This window comes from Chinchilla lanigera, unplaced genomic scaffold, assembly GCF_000276665.1.
Source record: "Chinchilla lanigera isolate Chin_1 unplaced genomic scaffold, ChiLan1.0 scaffold00011, whole genome shotgun sequence".
Classification (NCBI taxonomy): domain Eukaryota; kingdom Metazoa; phylum Chordata; class Mammalia; order Rodentia; family Chinchillidae; genus Chinchilla; species Chinchilla lanigera.
The window spans coordinates 26,951,856-26,970,657 of record NW_004955412.1 but is presented as its reverse complement, the minus strand read 5'-3'; the positions used below and the strand labels follow the sequence as shown (position 1 = coordinate 26,970,657).

Below are 18,802 nucleotides of genomic sequence, written 5' to 3'. Positions count from 1 at the left end.
GACCTTGCGCTTGCCAGGCAGGCGCTTTTGCCGCTGAGCTAAATCCCCAGCCCCTAAGTTGTTCTTTAACTATCTTGTAAGAATGATTTGCTCAGGTTTCATGTTAGGAGTCTGGTCCTATGGATGAGAAGCCTTCTGCCCCATGGCTTGTGCCTCCACACCCCCCTAAGCCTCTGGACTCACACCCCGTGGCACTGCTCACTGGGCTCCTACTGAGAAAGCAGAGCTACTTACTAAAATGGTCCTGGATTTGCATAAGCAGGGGCAGCTTATCCACTTCAATCATGTTGAAGGCCAGGCCTTTCTTCCCAAAGCGGCCCGTCCGCCCAATCCGGTGGAGGTAGGTCTCATAGTCAGGCTCATGTGTTTGGTTTATTGGGAGATCAAAGTTCACAACAATTGTGACCTGCTTCACATCAATCCCTAGTAAAGGAAAGAGGTAGGGTTGTGATATTTTCTTTAGGACATAGCCACTCAAGAACCACGTGTGCTGAAGGACTTCTCATGAACAGAGACAATTTGGAAATCACCCTGGCTTTACATAATTGAAACAAGTATTTCAGCCAGCTGTTAGCTTTCATGCTGTGATGTCTAAGTGTGAATAGAGGCTGACTCTACATGAGTGTAAACACCGGTCTGTACAAAGCACATGTGCAGACAGGGGTGTGTATCTGCATGTGGGGATGTGCTCTCACCTGCCCCACAGGCAGCCCTCTCTCTCTGCCTCTGCTGTATAAACTACCCAGCAAGGCCCTTAACCTCCAACCCTTTACTTCTCACTGGACCACAACTCTGCTCCACTCCCTGGCTACTGTTCTTCTCGGATCGTTTTAATCGCTTGCTTCAACTATTAGGAAAACTTGCAGACTGGTTTCCCACCTCTTCTCCCACTTTTCTAATCTTTCCCATGATGGCCACCACAGCGGGGTTTCAGAACTTGTGCTCAGAAACTACTACCGAAGTCAGACAGCATAAAGTACAAGCCAGTCAAGGCCTCAAGCCACCTAAAGTCTCACTTCTTTCTCTCCTACCTCACCAATACAACACACCAGTCACAAGGTCCAGCCACTTCCCAAGCGCACTGTAAATTCTCTCCCAACTCATTCATCAAGTGTTGTTTATTTAGCCTGGAAACTTCCAGCCTGAAACTGGAAAACTTCCACAGTGGCTGTGCCATTTTGCATGCCAGTCATCAGTGTGTGAGAGTCGCAGCTGCTGTGCCTCCTTGCCAGTGACTGGCATCGCCACTCTTTCTGAGTTTAACCATCCAGGTTACTATCTAGTGTGTCTCGTTGCTACCCTTCCTTCAACACCTTTCAATTCTAAGGTTACCTAGGAAGACTTCGTGACCCTGGGGGCCTTCTGCCTTCCAACTAACAAGGTGCTTGGGTCACGACTCTGGTCCTCTCTGTACTGGCCTCCATCCAAGAGCTCACTGTGCCCTTCTGTCTAGGGCTAGTGTGTCCAGCCTAGGGACCTGGATGGCCGGTAATGTAGCCCCTCAAGATCATAACTTGCAACAGTATCATATGATTTTCAGTGATATTTTTCATGACTTAGCTGAGTGCTGCTTGACTATGGACTACACGGGTGACAAGAGAACACTGCAGGGGAAGGTGCAGTGCAGGGCTAAGTTCACTTTCTATGTCCATCATCGCAGTTGAACTGAGGCCTGCGTGTATCGGATGTTACACGTGTTGTGTGAGCTGGCAAGTAAAACATAGCGACTGCCGATAACAGTGCTTTAACTTACGTATGCGGGTGTCCCTGTGAAGACAGGCGACGACTGTTGCCAAGCGGACATACAAGCCTCCTTATTTAATTAGTAAACTTGCACTTTTATTATGTAATACAATAAGAAGTTCAAACATGACAAGGAAGTTTTGTATATATACATTAACTATATTATATATTTTATTTTAAATTTTTTAATATTATATATGTGACCCAAGACAATTCCTCTTTACTCAATGCTGCCCAGGTAAGCCAAAAAGTTGGACACTCATGCTCTAGGCCCTGGACTTCTGCTGTCCACTATAGCAACTGTTAGCCCTATGTGGCTATTAAAATTAAAAATTCAGTTTCCCAGTTATGCTAGTCATAGTTCAATGGCTCAAAGGCTGTATATGACTAGTAGATACCAACTCAACAGCATGGAAAGTTCTATAGGATAAAGCCAGTCATCACTGCAGAAAGTTCTATTGGATACAGCCTGTCTAGAGAGGAGAGAGATTAAATGGTGAGCTTCTGAGCAGCTGGGATCTTATCCTTTTTCAGGGTGTATTCCTCAAAGGTAGAGCTTAGCACTCACTATGAACAGAGCAGGCTATCAGTTCTATTTGCTGACCTCAGAATGAACTAGGAAACATAGCTCAAATATGGGGTCTCAGTGAGGACACAGGAGGGCTGAGGAGGGCTGTTCTCTTGAGGGAACAATTTTTCCCCTAGTAGTCAACAGCTTTACAACTAAACACACATCAGAGACACTCAACATCATTAGTTATTCGAGAAATACAAATTAAAACCACAATGGGATATCACTATATAGTTTCTAGGATGGTTCCAATCAGTACTGCGATTCTCCCACACTAGTACAAATGGTAAGCCACACTGTGGAAAAGTTTGGCGGCTTCTTATAAAGCTAAACATATACTTACCACATGACCTGGCAATCCCACTCCTAGGTATTTACCCAAGAGAAATGAAAACACATGTCTACATAAAGACCTACACATGAGTTTTCGTTACAGCTGTATTCAGAATAGCCCCAAACTGGAAACAATCCAAATGTCCAACCGGTGAATGAATGAACCATCAGTGGAAAACTACTAGCAATTTAAAAAAAGGAACTATCGCTACATGTTACAACACTGATGGAACTCAAAGGTGTGCTGTAGGTGACAGTCGGACACAAAGGCTCTGCAACAAATGACTTAATTTACACTGCAAGCTAGAGAGATGAAACTGATGGACAGAAATCTGACATCTGATCAGCTGTTGAAAGGGCCATGTGACAGGAGGAGCCTGACTACAAAGGAACATGGGGGAAGCTGGGGAGATGACCATGTTTTATATATACACTTCTTTTTTTGGTCTTTTTGAGACAGGATCTTGCTATGCAGTTCAGGCTGGCCTTGAGCTCACTTTGTAGCCCAGTCTGGTCTCGAACTTGCAAAGATCCTCCTGCTTCAGCCTCCTAAGTGCTGGGATTACAGGCATGAGCTACCGTGCTTGCCTCAAATGTTCTATATTTTGATTAGCAATGATTATGTGACTATATATGCTGGTCTGAACTCACCAAACTGTACACTTAAAGAATGACTAGCATCATTGTAAGTTATACTCCATACCTGACTTTAAACACACACACCTCGAGCACAAACATTGGTTGTTATCAGAACCTTCTCTTTCCCATCTCGAAACCTCTGAATGATGGAAGCTCGCTGCTCCACGGTCAGCTCCCCACTTAACAGAGAGACCTGGTGGCCGTCCTGCATCATCTCCACAGTCAACCACTTGGCATTTCGACGTGTCTAGGTGAAAAACAAAACCCACCACAGCACCCCTGGTTACAGCAGAACAACTGAGTTTGTCACGCTCAGGGATGGGAAGGACATGGGGGCAGAGGAGTTCTGGCTCCACGGCACCTCAGTCCTTTAGGGACCTTAGAACATGGCTTGGATTCTCCTGCTGCCTGTGCTTCTGAGGGTCACATCCTCCTAACCAGAGCTTTGGTTTTCTCATCCCGGAAATGCCTCGCTTTCCTGGTATTCTGATGACAAAATGATATATACTGTAATAATGTAAAGGCCACACACTCCAAGAGGGTTTTGTATGTGCCTGGAATGTGCTTTCACAACATTTTAATGAGGTAGCTCCCTAATCTCATTCAAAACACTTTAAAATCGAAAAAAAATTTCAAAGCTAAAAAATATTCAGTAACTTGCCCAAAGTTATGATGGCCGGCCCGTGGCAGAGCTGAGCTTTCTTTGATTCTACAAATATATTCTCAGTGCTATCCACGCTCCCGGAAGGTGCTAGTCTAGTGCAGCAGATAAGGAAGTGAATGAGGCAGATGAGACCCTGCTCAGGGAGCCTGGCATGTGCATGTGGTGGGTGAGAAAATAAAACACATGAGCACGGGAAATGTCAGCAAATGATAAACATGAAAATAAACATCAGGAGACACTAAGAGTATGCAGTGTTCTTAATCTGATAAAGGGTACATGTAAAAACTATAAATATTAACCTCAGTGGGAAGTGTTACAAGCACTTCCCTTTAATAAGAAGGACCTCTGGGCAGCATCATATTGAAGATCTGAACTTTTCTAAGTTTCACCCATAAAATACAGATCATTTCTAGTCACAGCTCCTTTGAGAATTCAACTAACAAGTGCTGGACCTGGCGCTCGGTTACCTGGCACTTATTAGTATTACTGTCTCCCAACCTCTCCCTGTTGGGCAATCTGGGCATGAGGAAGACATCTAGCAAGTTTACCTGGCAGAAGATGATGGCCTGGCCAATGGTGATGCCACCATAAATGTTGCACAGAGCTTGATACTTGTCATTTTTGTTGTCACACAATACATAATACTGTCGGATGTTGTTCAGGGTCAGCTCCTCTTTTCGTAACTTGATAACATTTGGGTCAGGAATGATTCGCTCAGCAAACTGCAAAACAGAGTCTTCAAAGGTTGCTGAAAAGAGAAGCATCTGGCATTCGGAGGGCAAAGCTCTGTAACAGAGAAGGGAAGGTGGCCATCATCCAGCTGCCTGGCTGCCCCGGTCCCCTAAGTACTGCAGGCTCCTACTGGCAGCCGTTCCACGTACACCTGCAGAGTGGGAGGTGCCACCTGTGATGACGATTCCACACAGAGCTACGATTCCACAGGGCCAAGCATCCTGCCTCTCTCTGTCATCAAAAACTTGGAGAAATACATACATGGAAGGCGGAACTTGGAGCAGAGTTTAGGTATAGCCTCTGGAGGGTCTGAGATTTCTCATGCCAATTTCCTGCGCTGTGTGGTGACAGTCTTACACAGAGGTAAGACATTTGACTGGAGACATTACACATTGTGGGAGGGAAAGAAGAACAGCTACAACTGACTATTTGGGATGAAGAGATGCCGTGAGAGGGGAGCAAAAGGAGAAAGTGTAGTAATTTAAATGTACACTGAGCCCATAATACGTGCAGTCAGAGAATTAGGCTGAGAAGACTGAAAATGTTAAAAACACTGGGAAAATCCTGCATTCCCATATGAGGATAGTTCACATAAAGTTCAAAGATAGGAGAAATGAATCCATGGAGTTAATGATCAGAAGAGAGGTGAATCCCCAGGGAGAGAGAAGGACTAGTGCTAGGAAGGGGGCTCTGGGAGACTTCTTCGGTACCGGTAAATGAAGTTCTGTTCCTTGACCTGAACTGCTAACAGCCATGGTCTCTAGTGAGAGTTCACTCAGAAATATGCTTAAGATTTATGTAACCCTATGTATACATTTTATGCCAGCCTTTAAAAATTAATTTCATTTTAACTGACACATAAAGATATAAAAATTAATGGGGTACTATGTGATGTTTTAATACACCTACGTGTTACGTAATGTTTAAATCAGACTAAGCTGGGTGTGGTGGCACACATCTGTGACCCCAGCACTCAGGAAGCGGAGGTGATAGGGTAGGGTTGGAGGCCAGCCAGAACTATATAGTGAGATCCTGTCTCAAAAAAGAAACTCATCAGATTAAACGTATCTATGTCCTTAAGCTCTTACTATTTCTTTGTGGTGAAAACTTTCAAAATCTTTTTTCTAGCCCTTTGAAATATATTTTACTGTCACCCCACATGTAACAGCACTCCCGAACTTCTTGTTCCCTTCTACCTGGAACTTAAATACACCGACTCAGATACCTATAATTCATTAATTAAATTTTCCTGCCCAGCCCTCCCCAGCCTTTAGTATCCATCATACTACTGTCAGCTTTTGTGATATCAATATTTTTAGTGCAGCTATTATGGAAAACAGTATAGGGGCTCCTCAAAATATTAAAAACAGAATTATCATGTTTTAGTAATCTCACTACTAGGTGGTGTGTATGTAAAACTATATTGTTTTCCATAATGGCTACACTAAAAATGCTGATATCACAAAAGCTGACAGCAGTATGATGGTTGCTAAAGATGTCCCTTCTTCATTGCAGAGCTATATACTATAGCAATACTACTATTACTAATAATAATAACAAAAGGAAACCACCAAAGTATCTACCAACTGATGAATGGATAAAGAAAATGTGGTATGTGTACATAAGGGAATAGTATTCAGCCATAAAAAGAGTAAAGAAGGAATAAATCCTGTCATTTGCTGAGACACAGATAGCACCTGAGATCATTATGCTTTGTGAAATAAGCCACACACAGAAAGACAAGTACTGCATGAGCTCACTCACATGTGGAATCAAAAAGTACCACTACTTTAAAAAACAAACAAAATAGGTCAGAGAGAAATCTCGCCTTTTGAGACAAGGTCAGAATACCTGGAAGAATAAAGAGTTAGTGCTAATGGGGAGTCAGAGAGATCACATGGTCTAATAATTCCAAAACATGACTTGTAAGGCTGGCACCTGGATCATCCACGGAACTTTTTAAAATCACAACATGATAGACTTCTGGTCAACTATAGTTAGATTGTCTACACGTTCTACCATCATGCTGATATGGTTTTGAAGAGGTATTAACCCACAGAAAACACGGAGAACAAGAAAACTGGTGGACGGTACTTTTCAATGTGAAAGGAGTGTGAGAAAGTGAATGCAGCTAGGAAACGAGTGCCACCAAGTGCAGTGTTGGTGAAATGGCAACCAGCTTTCCCTCCAGACTACTGAGAGGTCTGGGACCTACAAACTTGAGTCAGAGAACTCGGTGGAGAGGACTGAAAATGTTCAAAACACTGGGCAGATCCTGAATGTCCATCTGGGGCCTGCGGGCCACGTGCTGTGTCCCACTCCTTTATCTAGAGAAGGACACAGGACTGGTGTCCCAAGGTCTGGACATTTCAAAGTGAGAATTTATACAAATTAACATAGGGAAAGAAAATCACTGTTTTTAGTAATACATTTGATTTGAAGGTTTACTACGAAAAAAAGAATGTAAAATATCTCATTTTTTCTATTGATTAGTTATTGAAATAATTTTTGATAACTTATAAAATATAATTTTACCCATTTCTTTTTAAAGTGGCTATTAAAAATTTTAAATTAAGGGGCTGGGGATTTACTCAGTGGCACAGTTTCTGCCTGGCAAGCACAAGGTCGTGAGTTCAAATCCCGGTACCAGGAAAAAAAAATTTAAATTATACATGTGGTTTCATATTTCACTAGAATCACTTATTTAATATTTTTTAAGCAAAAAAAAGGAAAACTAAATAATGGAAGACTTACCAACCAACATAAATGCTCTAATTATTTCTTACCATTCTCTTGAGTAAAAAAATACAAGAGATTTTCTTTTCGACTATTAAATCTTTCCTAGAGTTCTGAATCTTTTACTGGCTATTATAAATACGTAAACATACACATGTTGGTAAGAGGATGCCAAGAAGGGAATCTCGCTTGATCTGTGGCCAAAGTTAATTTAAATAAGAAGGCTGGCTAAAAATATAAATGAGGGCAGTTGGATTTGGTGCAAAAATCCTAGACATAAGAATACCAGCCTCAGGGGAAAAGAGGAGATCAAGTGAAAATATGCATACTGAATGGTAGGATCTTCTCAGCTAGTTCCCTTAGGCTGTTTCCAGGAGGTCAGGGCCAACAGGCTATTTCCCAGGAAGATCGGAGACCAAAACACCTTCCAGATGACAAATCACTCATCCTAAAGTTACAAACCTCAGCCAAGTACACAGATCTGTCAAAGAGAATTTTAGTCCTCTATCTTAGGCTATGCAGGGCTAGTCAGGGATGAGCAGATATGAAGGGGAAAGATCTGCTGTGAAGGACAGAGATGTGGCAAACAAACAACAGGAAACCCGGATAACTGAGAGACAATACTGAAAACAGAAAAAATTACACTATAGTTAAATATCCTCAGAGGGATAATAGTGGATATTGTAACCATAATAATGTAAAGGAGCTATGGAAATGAAATAATCAGAGAACACCAGTATGATCCAGACAGAGGAAAAGAAAGCTAAGTGTGTTATTTTAATGACAAAAGGAAAAACACAACCAGACTAAAGGTAAATAATGAAAACAGAGCATAAAGCACTATTTGAAGGAAAGAACTTGAAACTGGGCAGGGTGGACAAGGGAATGTGAAAAGCATCGCTCAGACTGGCAATGCTTTGCAATTTCCCTCCACAAAAGACACCAGTGCCCAGGGGACAGCAATAGACCCTGAATTAGCTTGGCCATCTCACCCAAACGAGCATGCAGTATTGTACTGTTGCCCTGACATCTCTATGAAACTGATTTCCACTTCCTGGTTTAGACAAGCTGAGTAAAATGTCCTAAGGGTGAACAAATGGGGAGATGCTGACAACAGATGTCTCACCTTTAGTGTAGACCTGATTCCATCAGGTCTTACCAATCACCATGCTTTTGACAGTGTATTAAGTGCTGTGTCAAATCACAGAGATGGAAAAAAATCCCTCCCAGCTCTTAAGATATTTTGATTTAAAAAATAAAGTTTCAAAACATTTTGACTTCTATAAAGTTTTAATAAAGCACAGAAAATATAAAACAAAAGACTGCTCATAGCTTATCCAAATAACACTAACCTTTACTCAACCATCTGTATATGAAGTAGACAGTGTAAATGTAAATTTCGACACATTCGGTTCAGTCAAATTCATCAGAGGTCTTACCAGCTAAATGTCCTGTACACTTGGTACACAGCATTTTTTCTTTGTTTTGTTGGTTTTTTTTTGTCTTTTCTTCTGGTACCAGCAATCGAACTCACAACCTTGCGCTTGCCAGGCAGGCGCTTTGCCACTGAGCTAAATCCCAGCCCCCCAAATTATTTTATTTTATTTTATTTGATACTGGGAATTGAACACAGGACCTTGCTCTTGCCAGGCAGGCGCTTTGCCGCTGAGCTATATCCCCGGCCCCCAGTAAGCTTTTAAATATATAGAACTGGAGGTAGCTCCTTAGACATGTGTCTATAAGATGATAATCACTGAAAAGATTGACAGTACTGGTCTGCTGTAGCATCATATTTTCGAAGTGTAGGATGAAAAAGAATCTCTTTTTCAATTGAGAATAAACTAAAGATGAGAAGAGAGAAAAGGACTGCGGTGAAATAGAAATGACATGCTGTTCTTCTCAACTGTGTGAAGACAAATGAAGGGGACCTCAGGAGCTGAGAGAAAAGGAGAGGGGACGGACTGGCCTGAGCCATCTGGAATTGTGCAGAGGGAGCGACAAAACTCATGTGGCAAGAAAAGTACTCGTGTATTTTAAAGAATTAAGACTGCTGCAGAACTCAAAAAATGTCACCAGAAAAGGGCAGACAAATTAAACAGGACTTTCTTACCTGTTTACCAGAAGTGTAATTTACTTGGCATCAATCCTTAATTTCAAAGGTTAAAGCATCTCTGTGCTTTATAACCATTTTCCATGATAAAGAGTTTAACTTAGGATAATGCTTAATGTGCTTTAGAGGGTTTAACACTTGTGGGCATTTTAGACATGAACAGTCTATCTGATGAATTTATGGATACAAGAGATCTGAATGACAACTGGTCTACCCCAAAGAACCTGTAGACAGAGTAGATGGCCATTTCTAGAGAGCTACAAACATTCTAACAAGTCTAAAAGAGCCTAAATATTCTTACCCACCCCCAGCAGTAACTATGTGAAGTAATGTGTGTTAATTAGCAGGACTGTACTCATTTTACAATGTGTGTGTATCTCAAAATGTCATGTTGTACATCTTATGTGTCATGATTGTGTACTGCATTAGCTCTCCAACAAATATGGTCACTCTAGGTAAAAACAAAGCAACCAAAGAAAATTTCTCAGACTGGTAGGTACAAATTCTGCAAATGAAAGGGCACACTACATGTCTAGGATAAGGAATGAACGAAAGCCTGTCACTGAGAAATTTCACAATACTGCAGAGACAGAAGATTCCAAAAAATTCTAGAGAGAGGGAGAAAAAAAAAAAAAAAAACCAAAGCAAAGCAAACCAAGCCAAAGCAAGTCACATACAAAAGCTTGGAGATCAGGATGGGCAACAACATAGGAAGCTGAGGATATTAATTAAAGCTACTTTAAAAACCTTTCTATTTTCAATATTGCATCTGAATTTGGAGGGAGAATGATTTTCCAACATTAGATTCCCATCCTATCAATCAAAATATCAAACCCACAGGGGTACTAAAAACATTTTCAGACACATAAGGGCTAAAATATGAACCTCTTACACCTTCTTTTTTAAAAAGACACTAGAAAGCATACTCCAGCATATTGAAGAAGTAACTGAAGAAAAAAGACCCAGGAAATGCAAGACCTAAAATAGACGGGAGAGTGGTGAGGAGTTAAGCAATGAAAAATAATTAGGAGCAGCAGACAAATGAAATTCTCATGTGGACAGAAGATCCAGGGAGAAAGGATGAACTTGAAGATTACCTTTGAATACGAATACTCTGATCCGAGAACCCCTGGGTATCCATCATCACATCTGCTTCATCCAGCACAAATACACGAATCTTAGTCAAATCAACCAATTTTCGTTTGAAACACCAATCGAGGACGGTCCCAGGAGTGCCAATTACAATCTGTTTGGTGATTTCAGTGCCTCTGGGAACTAGGGAGAAAAGGTTTGGAGTGTCCTTCAGACACAAACAGTTTCACTTTAACACAACAGGCCACAGCTCCGGGCCATGCAACACAGCTCAGCAGCAAAAGCAAAGTTCATGATGATTATCCAACTGCAAAACCTTGAGGGCCACAGAGGGTTTTGATTTTACGGAGTTTTAGGGTAAGTTCCTGAGTTTCTAGGTTCATATTTATAATATTCTTGCATATTTGATTCATCTCCCTTTGGCCATTTAAAAAACCAAGCTGTCTCAGTTACTCAGGAAGCTGAAGCAGCAGGATTATTTGAGTACCCAAGTTCGAGACCAGCCTGGGCAACACAGAGGATCCTATCTCAAAAAAAAGAAAGAAAGAAAGAAAAAGAAAAACTCACACTGTAGCAATTCCACTGTCTTACAGTGAAAGTGGTATAGCTATGCAAAAACTAGGAAACTTCTCAAAATGAAAAACAAGAAAAATGTCCATCAATAGGTTACACTGTTACACTGAATAAATTATAGGGCACTGTGCAGCTAGTCAAAAGAATGAACAGTGTGAAAACAATGCTCTCATTTCTGTAAACAGTGAAACAAATACATGCATGTGCATTTGTATGACCTTAAAAAAAAGCAAAAAGAAGATATCTGCCTGTTAACAACAAGGATAGATTTTGGGAGGGCAAGAAGAATAACTTTGACTTCTACCTTTAATCTATCTTTTTTTTTCATGATAAGCATGTCATATTTTAATGAAAATGTCTAAAAATTAGTTGTCCTGCATAATGGAGTCTCAAAGAATATAGAGTTATCTACTTGAAGGTTATGGCAATGATGTAGCTAACATTTACTGTGCCCTTAATATTTTCCAGGTGTTATTCACTGACACATTATATCATCTCATTTAATTCTAGTAACAACTTAATAATACAAGTGCCATTATTTTCCCTGTATTAGAGATGAGAAGACAGTAAAGTTATAACATCTTTGTTAGTGGTGAAGCCAGGAGTTTGAAAAATCAGCCAGGACTGGCTTCCTGGTACATACTGTGATTTCCTCGAATGGCATACATCACTTCAATATTCATACAGAATTTTCCCATCTGTTCCACCACACGGCCAGTCTGCAGAGCCAGTTCATAGGTAGGAGCCAGACAGAGGCACTGTGCAAGGGGAAGAGAGAAGGATGATTCACATAAGCCGTTGTTCAAATCTGAAATGCAATTAAAATCTGTATACAGAGAGGTGCAGAAATGACACTGGAGGTTTCAGTTAAGTGAAATTTTATTTATTTTGTTTTTATCAGTATATGTTTGTGATACATACTGATTACATTCATCTTGGGGGATTGATATAAACACATGTCACATCTTGGTCATTTTTATTCCACCATGCTGTCCCCTTCCTTCCCCAGATCCCTGTCCCACCTCTACAGAGTCTACCTCCATTTTCTAATAGGGCTCTTTTATTTTGCTCTTCATTTTTGGTTTCTTATATTAGAAAAACTACCTGATTCTTAGCTTTCTGTATCTGACTTATTTTGCTTAGTATTACAATGTAAAGATCCATCCATTTTCCTACAAATGATTCAAATTTATTTTTTATGGCTCAGTAGTACTCCACTGCATGTAAATACATCATATTTTGTTTATTCATTCATGTGTTGATGGGCATATAGGCCCTTTCCATGACTTTGCTATTGTGAATTGTGCTGTTACAAACATGGGTATGTGTGTGTCACTGTAGTATGATGACTTTAGCTCTTTCTGGAAGATATCCAGAAAAGAGATCTTCAAGAGAGCTGGGTCAAATGGAATTTCTATTTTTACTTTTTTGAGGAATCTTCACTCTGATTTCCAAAGTGGTTATACTAGTTTACATTCACACCAACAATGCAGAAGAGCTCCCTTCCCCTCACAGCCTTGTAAGCATTTACTGTTTCTGAATCCCTGATTATGATTAACCATTCTTACAAGAGTAACGTGGAATCTCAGTGTTGTTTTGATTTGCATTTCTCTAATGGCAAAAGATGCTAAGCATATAAGTAAAATATTTTAAATTGAACACAATTTAACAGTTGATAGATTTGAGGTAAATTTTGACTATGAGGAGGCAAGGGGATGTAGAACGGAGAAAAAACTATCTTTTATGTATTCCTCTATGAAAGGTTATTTAGAAATACAAGCTGCTGGTCACTCTCTTTGGTCAGGGTAGAAGAGAATTCAGGGAGGCTGGGAACCAACAGACAGGGAAGTAAAACACATCACAGTTTGTGCCTGATTCCCATCACCTCCTGCCTTGCCTTTAAGAGTTCGCCTATGTTCAGAACACTAATCCATCTCTGTAATACACGTGTGCATATGTTCCACCAAACTCTTTCGTTTGTTATTCTGTCTCCCATAAACGTGGCATTTGTTAATGAATGAAGATACTGTGACGGAAAACCTAGTGATGTCTAATGCATTTGTGTGCTTCAATTAGGTATCTTTGGTAGAGAAGGAAATAGAGCCAAAGTACTGCAAAGTAGTCCCTACACATATTTCTTGACATGTGCTCAAGCACAAACTATCCCAAATAATTCTGACTAATATCAAACCTCGAACAAATATTACAGACCTTACTTAAAATGTATAAGGCTTCCAATGGCTGGTGTTAGTCATTTACATCTATAGCTTACATTGCTGAGACAGCCCCTGTGTTCCCCACTGCATTTAATGCACATGGGAACTCAGCTTGTCAAGGGAGCCAATGAGTGCCTTTGAAGAAAGAAGGAAAGACTACTGGATACTTTTTGTGAGTGGGAACTAGGCTAGGAGAATGATGAACTGGGTGTCCTTAATTAGTAACACTGAGATTGATACTTCTCTCCCCAAGTGGCAGTGCCTTCTCAGCTAAGTCAGTGGTGGACTGCAGGATCTTCTGGCTCTGCAACTAAAGAGGCATCATTACTGCAGGCTTACTTTATGCCAAGCACTGTGCTTAAAATGTACGTTGTGTCACTGAATCCACATGATGACCCTATGACAAAAGTGTTCATGTGTTCGTTTATTCATTTGTCTGTTCAATATTTAATGAGTGTTCTCTATAGCCTAGACCCTGTGCTGTGTGTTAGGATTCAAGGGTGAACTAAGATCCATGCCTTTGCAGATGCTCTTTTGACAGACAAGGAAGGAGATTTATTAACTTGTCTGAGACATTTAGCTAGCAGGTCAGTGGAGATGCCAGGATTGAAAGCCTGTGTTCTCCGTCACTGTCCCATACTGCTGCCGAGTACTCTATGAGTTTATGAAAGAATGTTTATTCTACACATCATTATGGCATTGCAGTAACCATATACTTTTCAGTTTTAAACATATACTTGCAGTAATATCAACTATTACTGAAACATCATTGGCATTACAAAGATCCCCACCTCTCACAGCCCTTCCTTACCTGTGGGAACAAGTCCAAGGGATTCACTCTGCTAAGCATTGCCAAAACAAAGGCAGCTGTTTTCCCCGTTCCAGACTGGCTCTGTGCTATGAGGTTCTGGGGTCTGTAGAAAAGAGGAGGCCACTGGGCATAAACTGAATACAAAAGCTTGGGCATAACTGGAATGAGTGCATAAGGGTAACCAAGTTGGAATACCACTACCCTTGCAACTCACGGATGTGCCAGCATCATAGGAAGAGCCATCTCTTGGATTTTGGATGGCCTGTTAAATCCCATTGCATAGATCCCTTTTAGTATTTCTTCCTTTCTGTCAAAAAAAGAGAAAGAAAATAAAAAATATGTATGATCAAACACATAAAGTCAAACACCAACGGCCAGTAGCCTCAGAAATACAGTATGCACTTGAAAGACTGAAAGGTCCATTTCTAAATTAAACCACTTTGCAACTGAGTTTAAAAGTAATATTTAGAATTTTTGTTTGTTTGGTCTTTTTTGTTTTTTTCTGGTACCGGGAACTGAACTCATGACCTCGCGCTTGCCAGGCAGGCGCTGAGCCACTGAGCTAAATCCCCAGCCCCAATATTTAGAATTATATCATTTGAACCCCAACTCTCTTCATATATAATCACGCCTCTATTAAGATAAGAAGCCACATTATGAGCCACACTATGAAGCCACACTATAAGGACAGAGTAAGGCCTCAACTTGGAACTTCTATTGAGCAAAAAAAAAAGGAAAAATCAGTCTGATCAAAGGAGAATATTGCTTTGTCAGGAGAGCTATATTTTCCACATTAGGAGACACCAGCAAAGTGACATTTAACTGCTTAGTTTTTTTCATGAACAACTTTTTAATAGCAATTTTCAGAAAAGACATTTTATTGAGCTGATTTTTTACCAGTTCTCTGACACTCATTATTATGTTACCTGATCCTCCCAAGGCAGTATTATAAAATGTGTCTTTCTTGGAATCTTACACAAAAAGATAAGAACAAGGACAAAGCAAGTTGGCTGGAACACTTTTGCTGTTAGGGACATGCATGCTTGGATGTACCTGATTTGTGGATGAACTGGCAGATGACTGGCAATATATTTTTAATCATAAGTAGGCCTCTCCTACCATTTAGATAGAAAATGTCCGGGCATTAGGATTTTGGATTTTTACCATGTGCATACATCCATATGTTACTGAACCAGGGCATCCCTCAAACTAAGACCCTTGTAATGAAGGCCAAACTGCAGAGAAGGAGAAATAAGGATCTGATTACTTGTACTGAAGGTACTCACTGAATATGGGCTCTATAAGACCCAGAAATTGTTTCTAAAGCTGAGGAAAGTGCTGGGGTGAGTGGACCAGTGAGTGACTTGTTTGGTAGCACATATTTGCAACTTTTTCTTTTTGTGAAAATACTTTTCCTTAATGTCAGCTGATAAATTCCCAGGGAATTCAAAATGACTTGGGAAAGTTACTCGTTTCAATAACATCTAAAACAAAATACAATTAAGAAAATAATGGCTTATAACTTATCCAAAGGGGATGGAAGAGGATGTTTGGGTCATCAGTGCCCCTATATCTGAATTCTGATATACACAATGGCAGTATGGCTGTACCTAGTTCAGCTATTCTCCTTTCTACTGCAAGACTTAAATATTTTACTATCAAAACTTCTTGCCTGCTGTGGTGGCATATGCCTGTCATCCCAACACTTGGGAGGCTGAGTCAGGAGGACTGTGAGTTTGAGACTGGCTTAGACTACACAGTGAGACTGTCTCAATAACAAAACAACAAAATAATCCAAAAAAGAGAAAATATAGTTCTCAGTTTGCTGGGCAACTAGAGTATCCCAGTGTTTTCCTCTGAGGTATATTTTAATTGCATGCAAAATGTACACATCCATTTTAATACTTTGTATTAGAAAATAAAGGCGATTGCGACAGTTTTTTATTATTCACAGTTTACTCTGTGCTATGCTTTGGTAATTTGCCATACTAAAAGAGTTAAAATACTCACAGCCGTAGCTCTTCAAATGTTTTTACTGAGTAGAGTGGAGAGCTGGGATCCTTTTGCAAGACTTCCACTAGGTGACTGGATTCTACTAAGGACTGACGGATTAACTTGTTTAAGAGTGAATTAGCTGCCAAATCCACTAGAAAAGTAAAAATTAAAAAGGGGGACATCAAGTCTCCTGAGGACATTTAATAAATTGCTATCATTCAGTGGTTGCATATCAAGTAACTGCACCTGCTTTCATCTTTCTTCTAAAAGGAGGTTTTAGAAAGAATAACATAGCACTGAGAATCTCTTCCTTCATGAAGATCTAGTTTCTTATGCTCTACAACCACACCAACCTCTAAACTCAAACTGGCAATCGTTGTCTCCACCATATCTAATTCTTCCTTCTAGCTGGAAATTCTGAATTCACTTCCTGTATCTTCTATTTCAACTTTCTCTTAAGAAATATGTCCTCTCCTAATTCAGTACTTCTTCTGACATTCATTCTTCATAAACAAAATAGAAACAAGGTTGTTTTCTCAGATACTAGTCATTCACATTGTAAAAGTGATGATAAACTGAAAAGGGATGCTAGTGGATATGTGCAAATGAATTTATCTCCTACCTATATCATCTTCATCATCATCTTCGAGGTTATTAAGAGAATCATCTAAAAGGATAGAAGAGAAACAACAAATGTAGACAAATGCTGAACAGAAATGTAGAGTATACTATTCCAATTTCCCCAACTCTCCAGTGCACACCAACAGACTCATCTGATCAAAGAGTGGATAAAACTGATTGGGAATGTAGTAGAGGGTCTTAAATGTTAAATTAAGGTAGTCAAAAATATTTCAGGTGGCAGGGACTTGATGACAGCAATGACTTTGAACTAACTGAGGCTAGTCAGCTTTACCTTAGCAACACTCACCTATGTTTGGGACTGTGGTACTCTTAATACCCAGAAGCCTCTTCCGGGGGTGGATGAGATTTGAAAACTATTGAAAGACACAAATTTTAGCCAATATTAGGAAGCAAGCCATCAAGCTGCCCAGCGCTCCTCCACAACAAAAAATGGAAGTAGCTCAGGGAAGCCTCCCTCCCGCCCCCAGCAACGGTTTCCTTTGCAATGTTAGGTATCAATGGATTCCTTTCAAGAATAGGTCTCCTGTATGAATTACTTAATATCGGAGACTTTCTGTAGTCTCTGCACATGAAGCTCCTGTTTGGCCTCTAGTATAAATATGGGCAGTATGAGGTGGGGGCGCCGGGGCACCGACAAGAGGATGATGACTAAAAAAGCACGTTGGTAAATATGATGGCCTGCTGAACTGTAAAATTACACAACACTCATCAGACTACGTATCAGCTGCTTTCCTTCCCTGGATTTCCAAGTGTCTTCATTTTGCCCCATTCAAACTGAAGGTCTTATCTCTGAGTCGTTTTCTGTGGCCTCCTCCAAACCCACCCCACACCTCCCCTCCACAATTTGACACCCCACTTCAAACGCGAGCAGGGGCTTCCCGCCTTTCCCCTGGAGATTTCCCTCTGCTAGTCCCGGTTGTCGCCCCCGCCCCTTTCCCTCCCCTGCTCGGTGGCGGTTACTTGGCTGTTCAGCCGCTCGCCGTCCGCCGCCCCTGCGTCGCCAGCCCAAAGTAACGACGCCATAGCTGCGATCGCTGCTCCCGCCCCCAGCACGTGCTTCCAGCCGGGCTCGAGGCAGGGCTCAGCCCCACTGCGTGGCCAATGGGCTTGCTCCAGGGGCAGGTCTAAACCCACGACCACCCGCTGCGCGGCGCGCAGGCGCAGTGGCTCAGACGAGGAGGGGCTGGGAGGGAAGAGGAGTCGCGGGAGACACAAGCCGGAAGATTCCAAGAGCTGTACTGATCCGCAAGGACTGGGATCCGCGCCAAGTGTTGGAAAACAGGGAGAAAGCACTATTGTAGTAAATGCTGGCCAGCTGCTGACCTTTGCAGAGTCAACCAACAGCTGGGGACCCTAGGTGGCAGCGGCGTTTCTACTGATCTGAGAGTTCTACATCTCCTACCCGACCTCGAGGTATCCAGACAGTAGTACTCCCGGAGGTGAGGCTGTAAGTCACAGCGGGCTTCAGCCTTTCTGCCTGTGATTTACCCCTGACATTTCCGCCTGCACGTTAAAAGGTGTAAGAAAATCTAGCGAATCGCATAGGAAAGTCAAGGGACAAAATGGGTTTGATCTGATAAAAGCACTGAATGCGCAAGTTGCGGAAAGAGGGCAGAATTCAGATGCTAACTACTGCTCCTGCCCTAGGTACCTGTGCTGTTTCCTCACAGCAGCTTTACTTTTTATTCTGAGATGTCCTTTGCTAAAGTGACCCCGGGAAAACTTTCAGAGTATCCGTTGCATGTATTTGCACAATCCTGGTACTGATGACTGCTATATTTGGGCAAAAAGACTCAGATTTTTTCCACTTTTCTAATTAGAATTTTGAAAGTTGAATTAGCATCTCTGGAATTGGGAACCAAATCACAAAACCCCACAAACTGTCATAATGCTCTCTCCGTGGTGCTGAAGCAACACTCCCCATCCTGTTCCGTCCCTCAGGGCT

The 18,802-nt window shown here is 41.2% G+C and overlaps 1 protein-coding gene across 2 annotated transcripts in view; it reads right to left on the bottom strand.

Moving 5' to 3' along the window:
• Ddx25 (DEAD (Asp-Glu-Ala-Asp) box helicase 25) overlaps positions 1-18,003 on the bottom strand; it is a 21,104-nt gene extending 3,101 nt beyond the window's left edge. For both annotated transcript variants that reach the window (XR_260027.2, XM_005378483.2), the window contains exons 1-11: positions 17,818-18,003; positions 17,144-17,210; positions 16,838-16,882; positions 16,231-16,366; positions 14,435-14,527; positions 14,221-14,323; positions 11,837-11,951; positions 10,626-10,803; positions 4,499-4,736; positions 3,371-3,533; positions 235-423 (exon numbers count right to left, since the gene is read on the bottom strand). Coding sequence is in view for 1 of the 2 variants with exons in the window: in XM_005378483.2 (XP_005378540.1) it covers positions 235-423; positions 3,371-3,533; positions 4,499-4,736; positions 10,626-10,803; positions 11,837-11,951; positions 14,221-14,323; positions 14,435-14,527; positions 16,231-16,366; positions 16,838-16,882; positions 17,144-17,210; positions 17,818-17,880 (1,390 nt within the window). In the remaining variant the exon portion in view is untranslated. The remainder of the gene's footprint in view (positions 1-234; positions 424-3,370; positions 3,534-4,498; positions 4,737-10,625; positions 10,804-11,836; positions 11,952-14,220; positions 14,324-14,434; positions 14,528-16,230; positions 16,367-16,837; positions 16,883-17,143; positions 17,211-17,817) is intronic.
• Between the last annotated feature and the right edge of the window lie 799 nt (positions 18,004-18,802).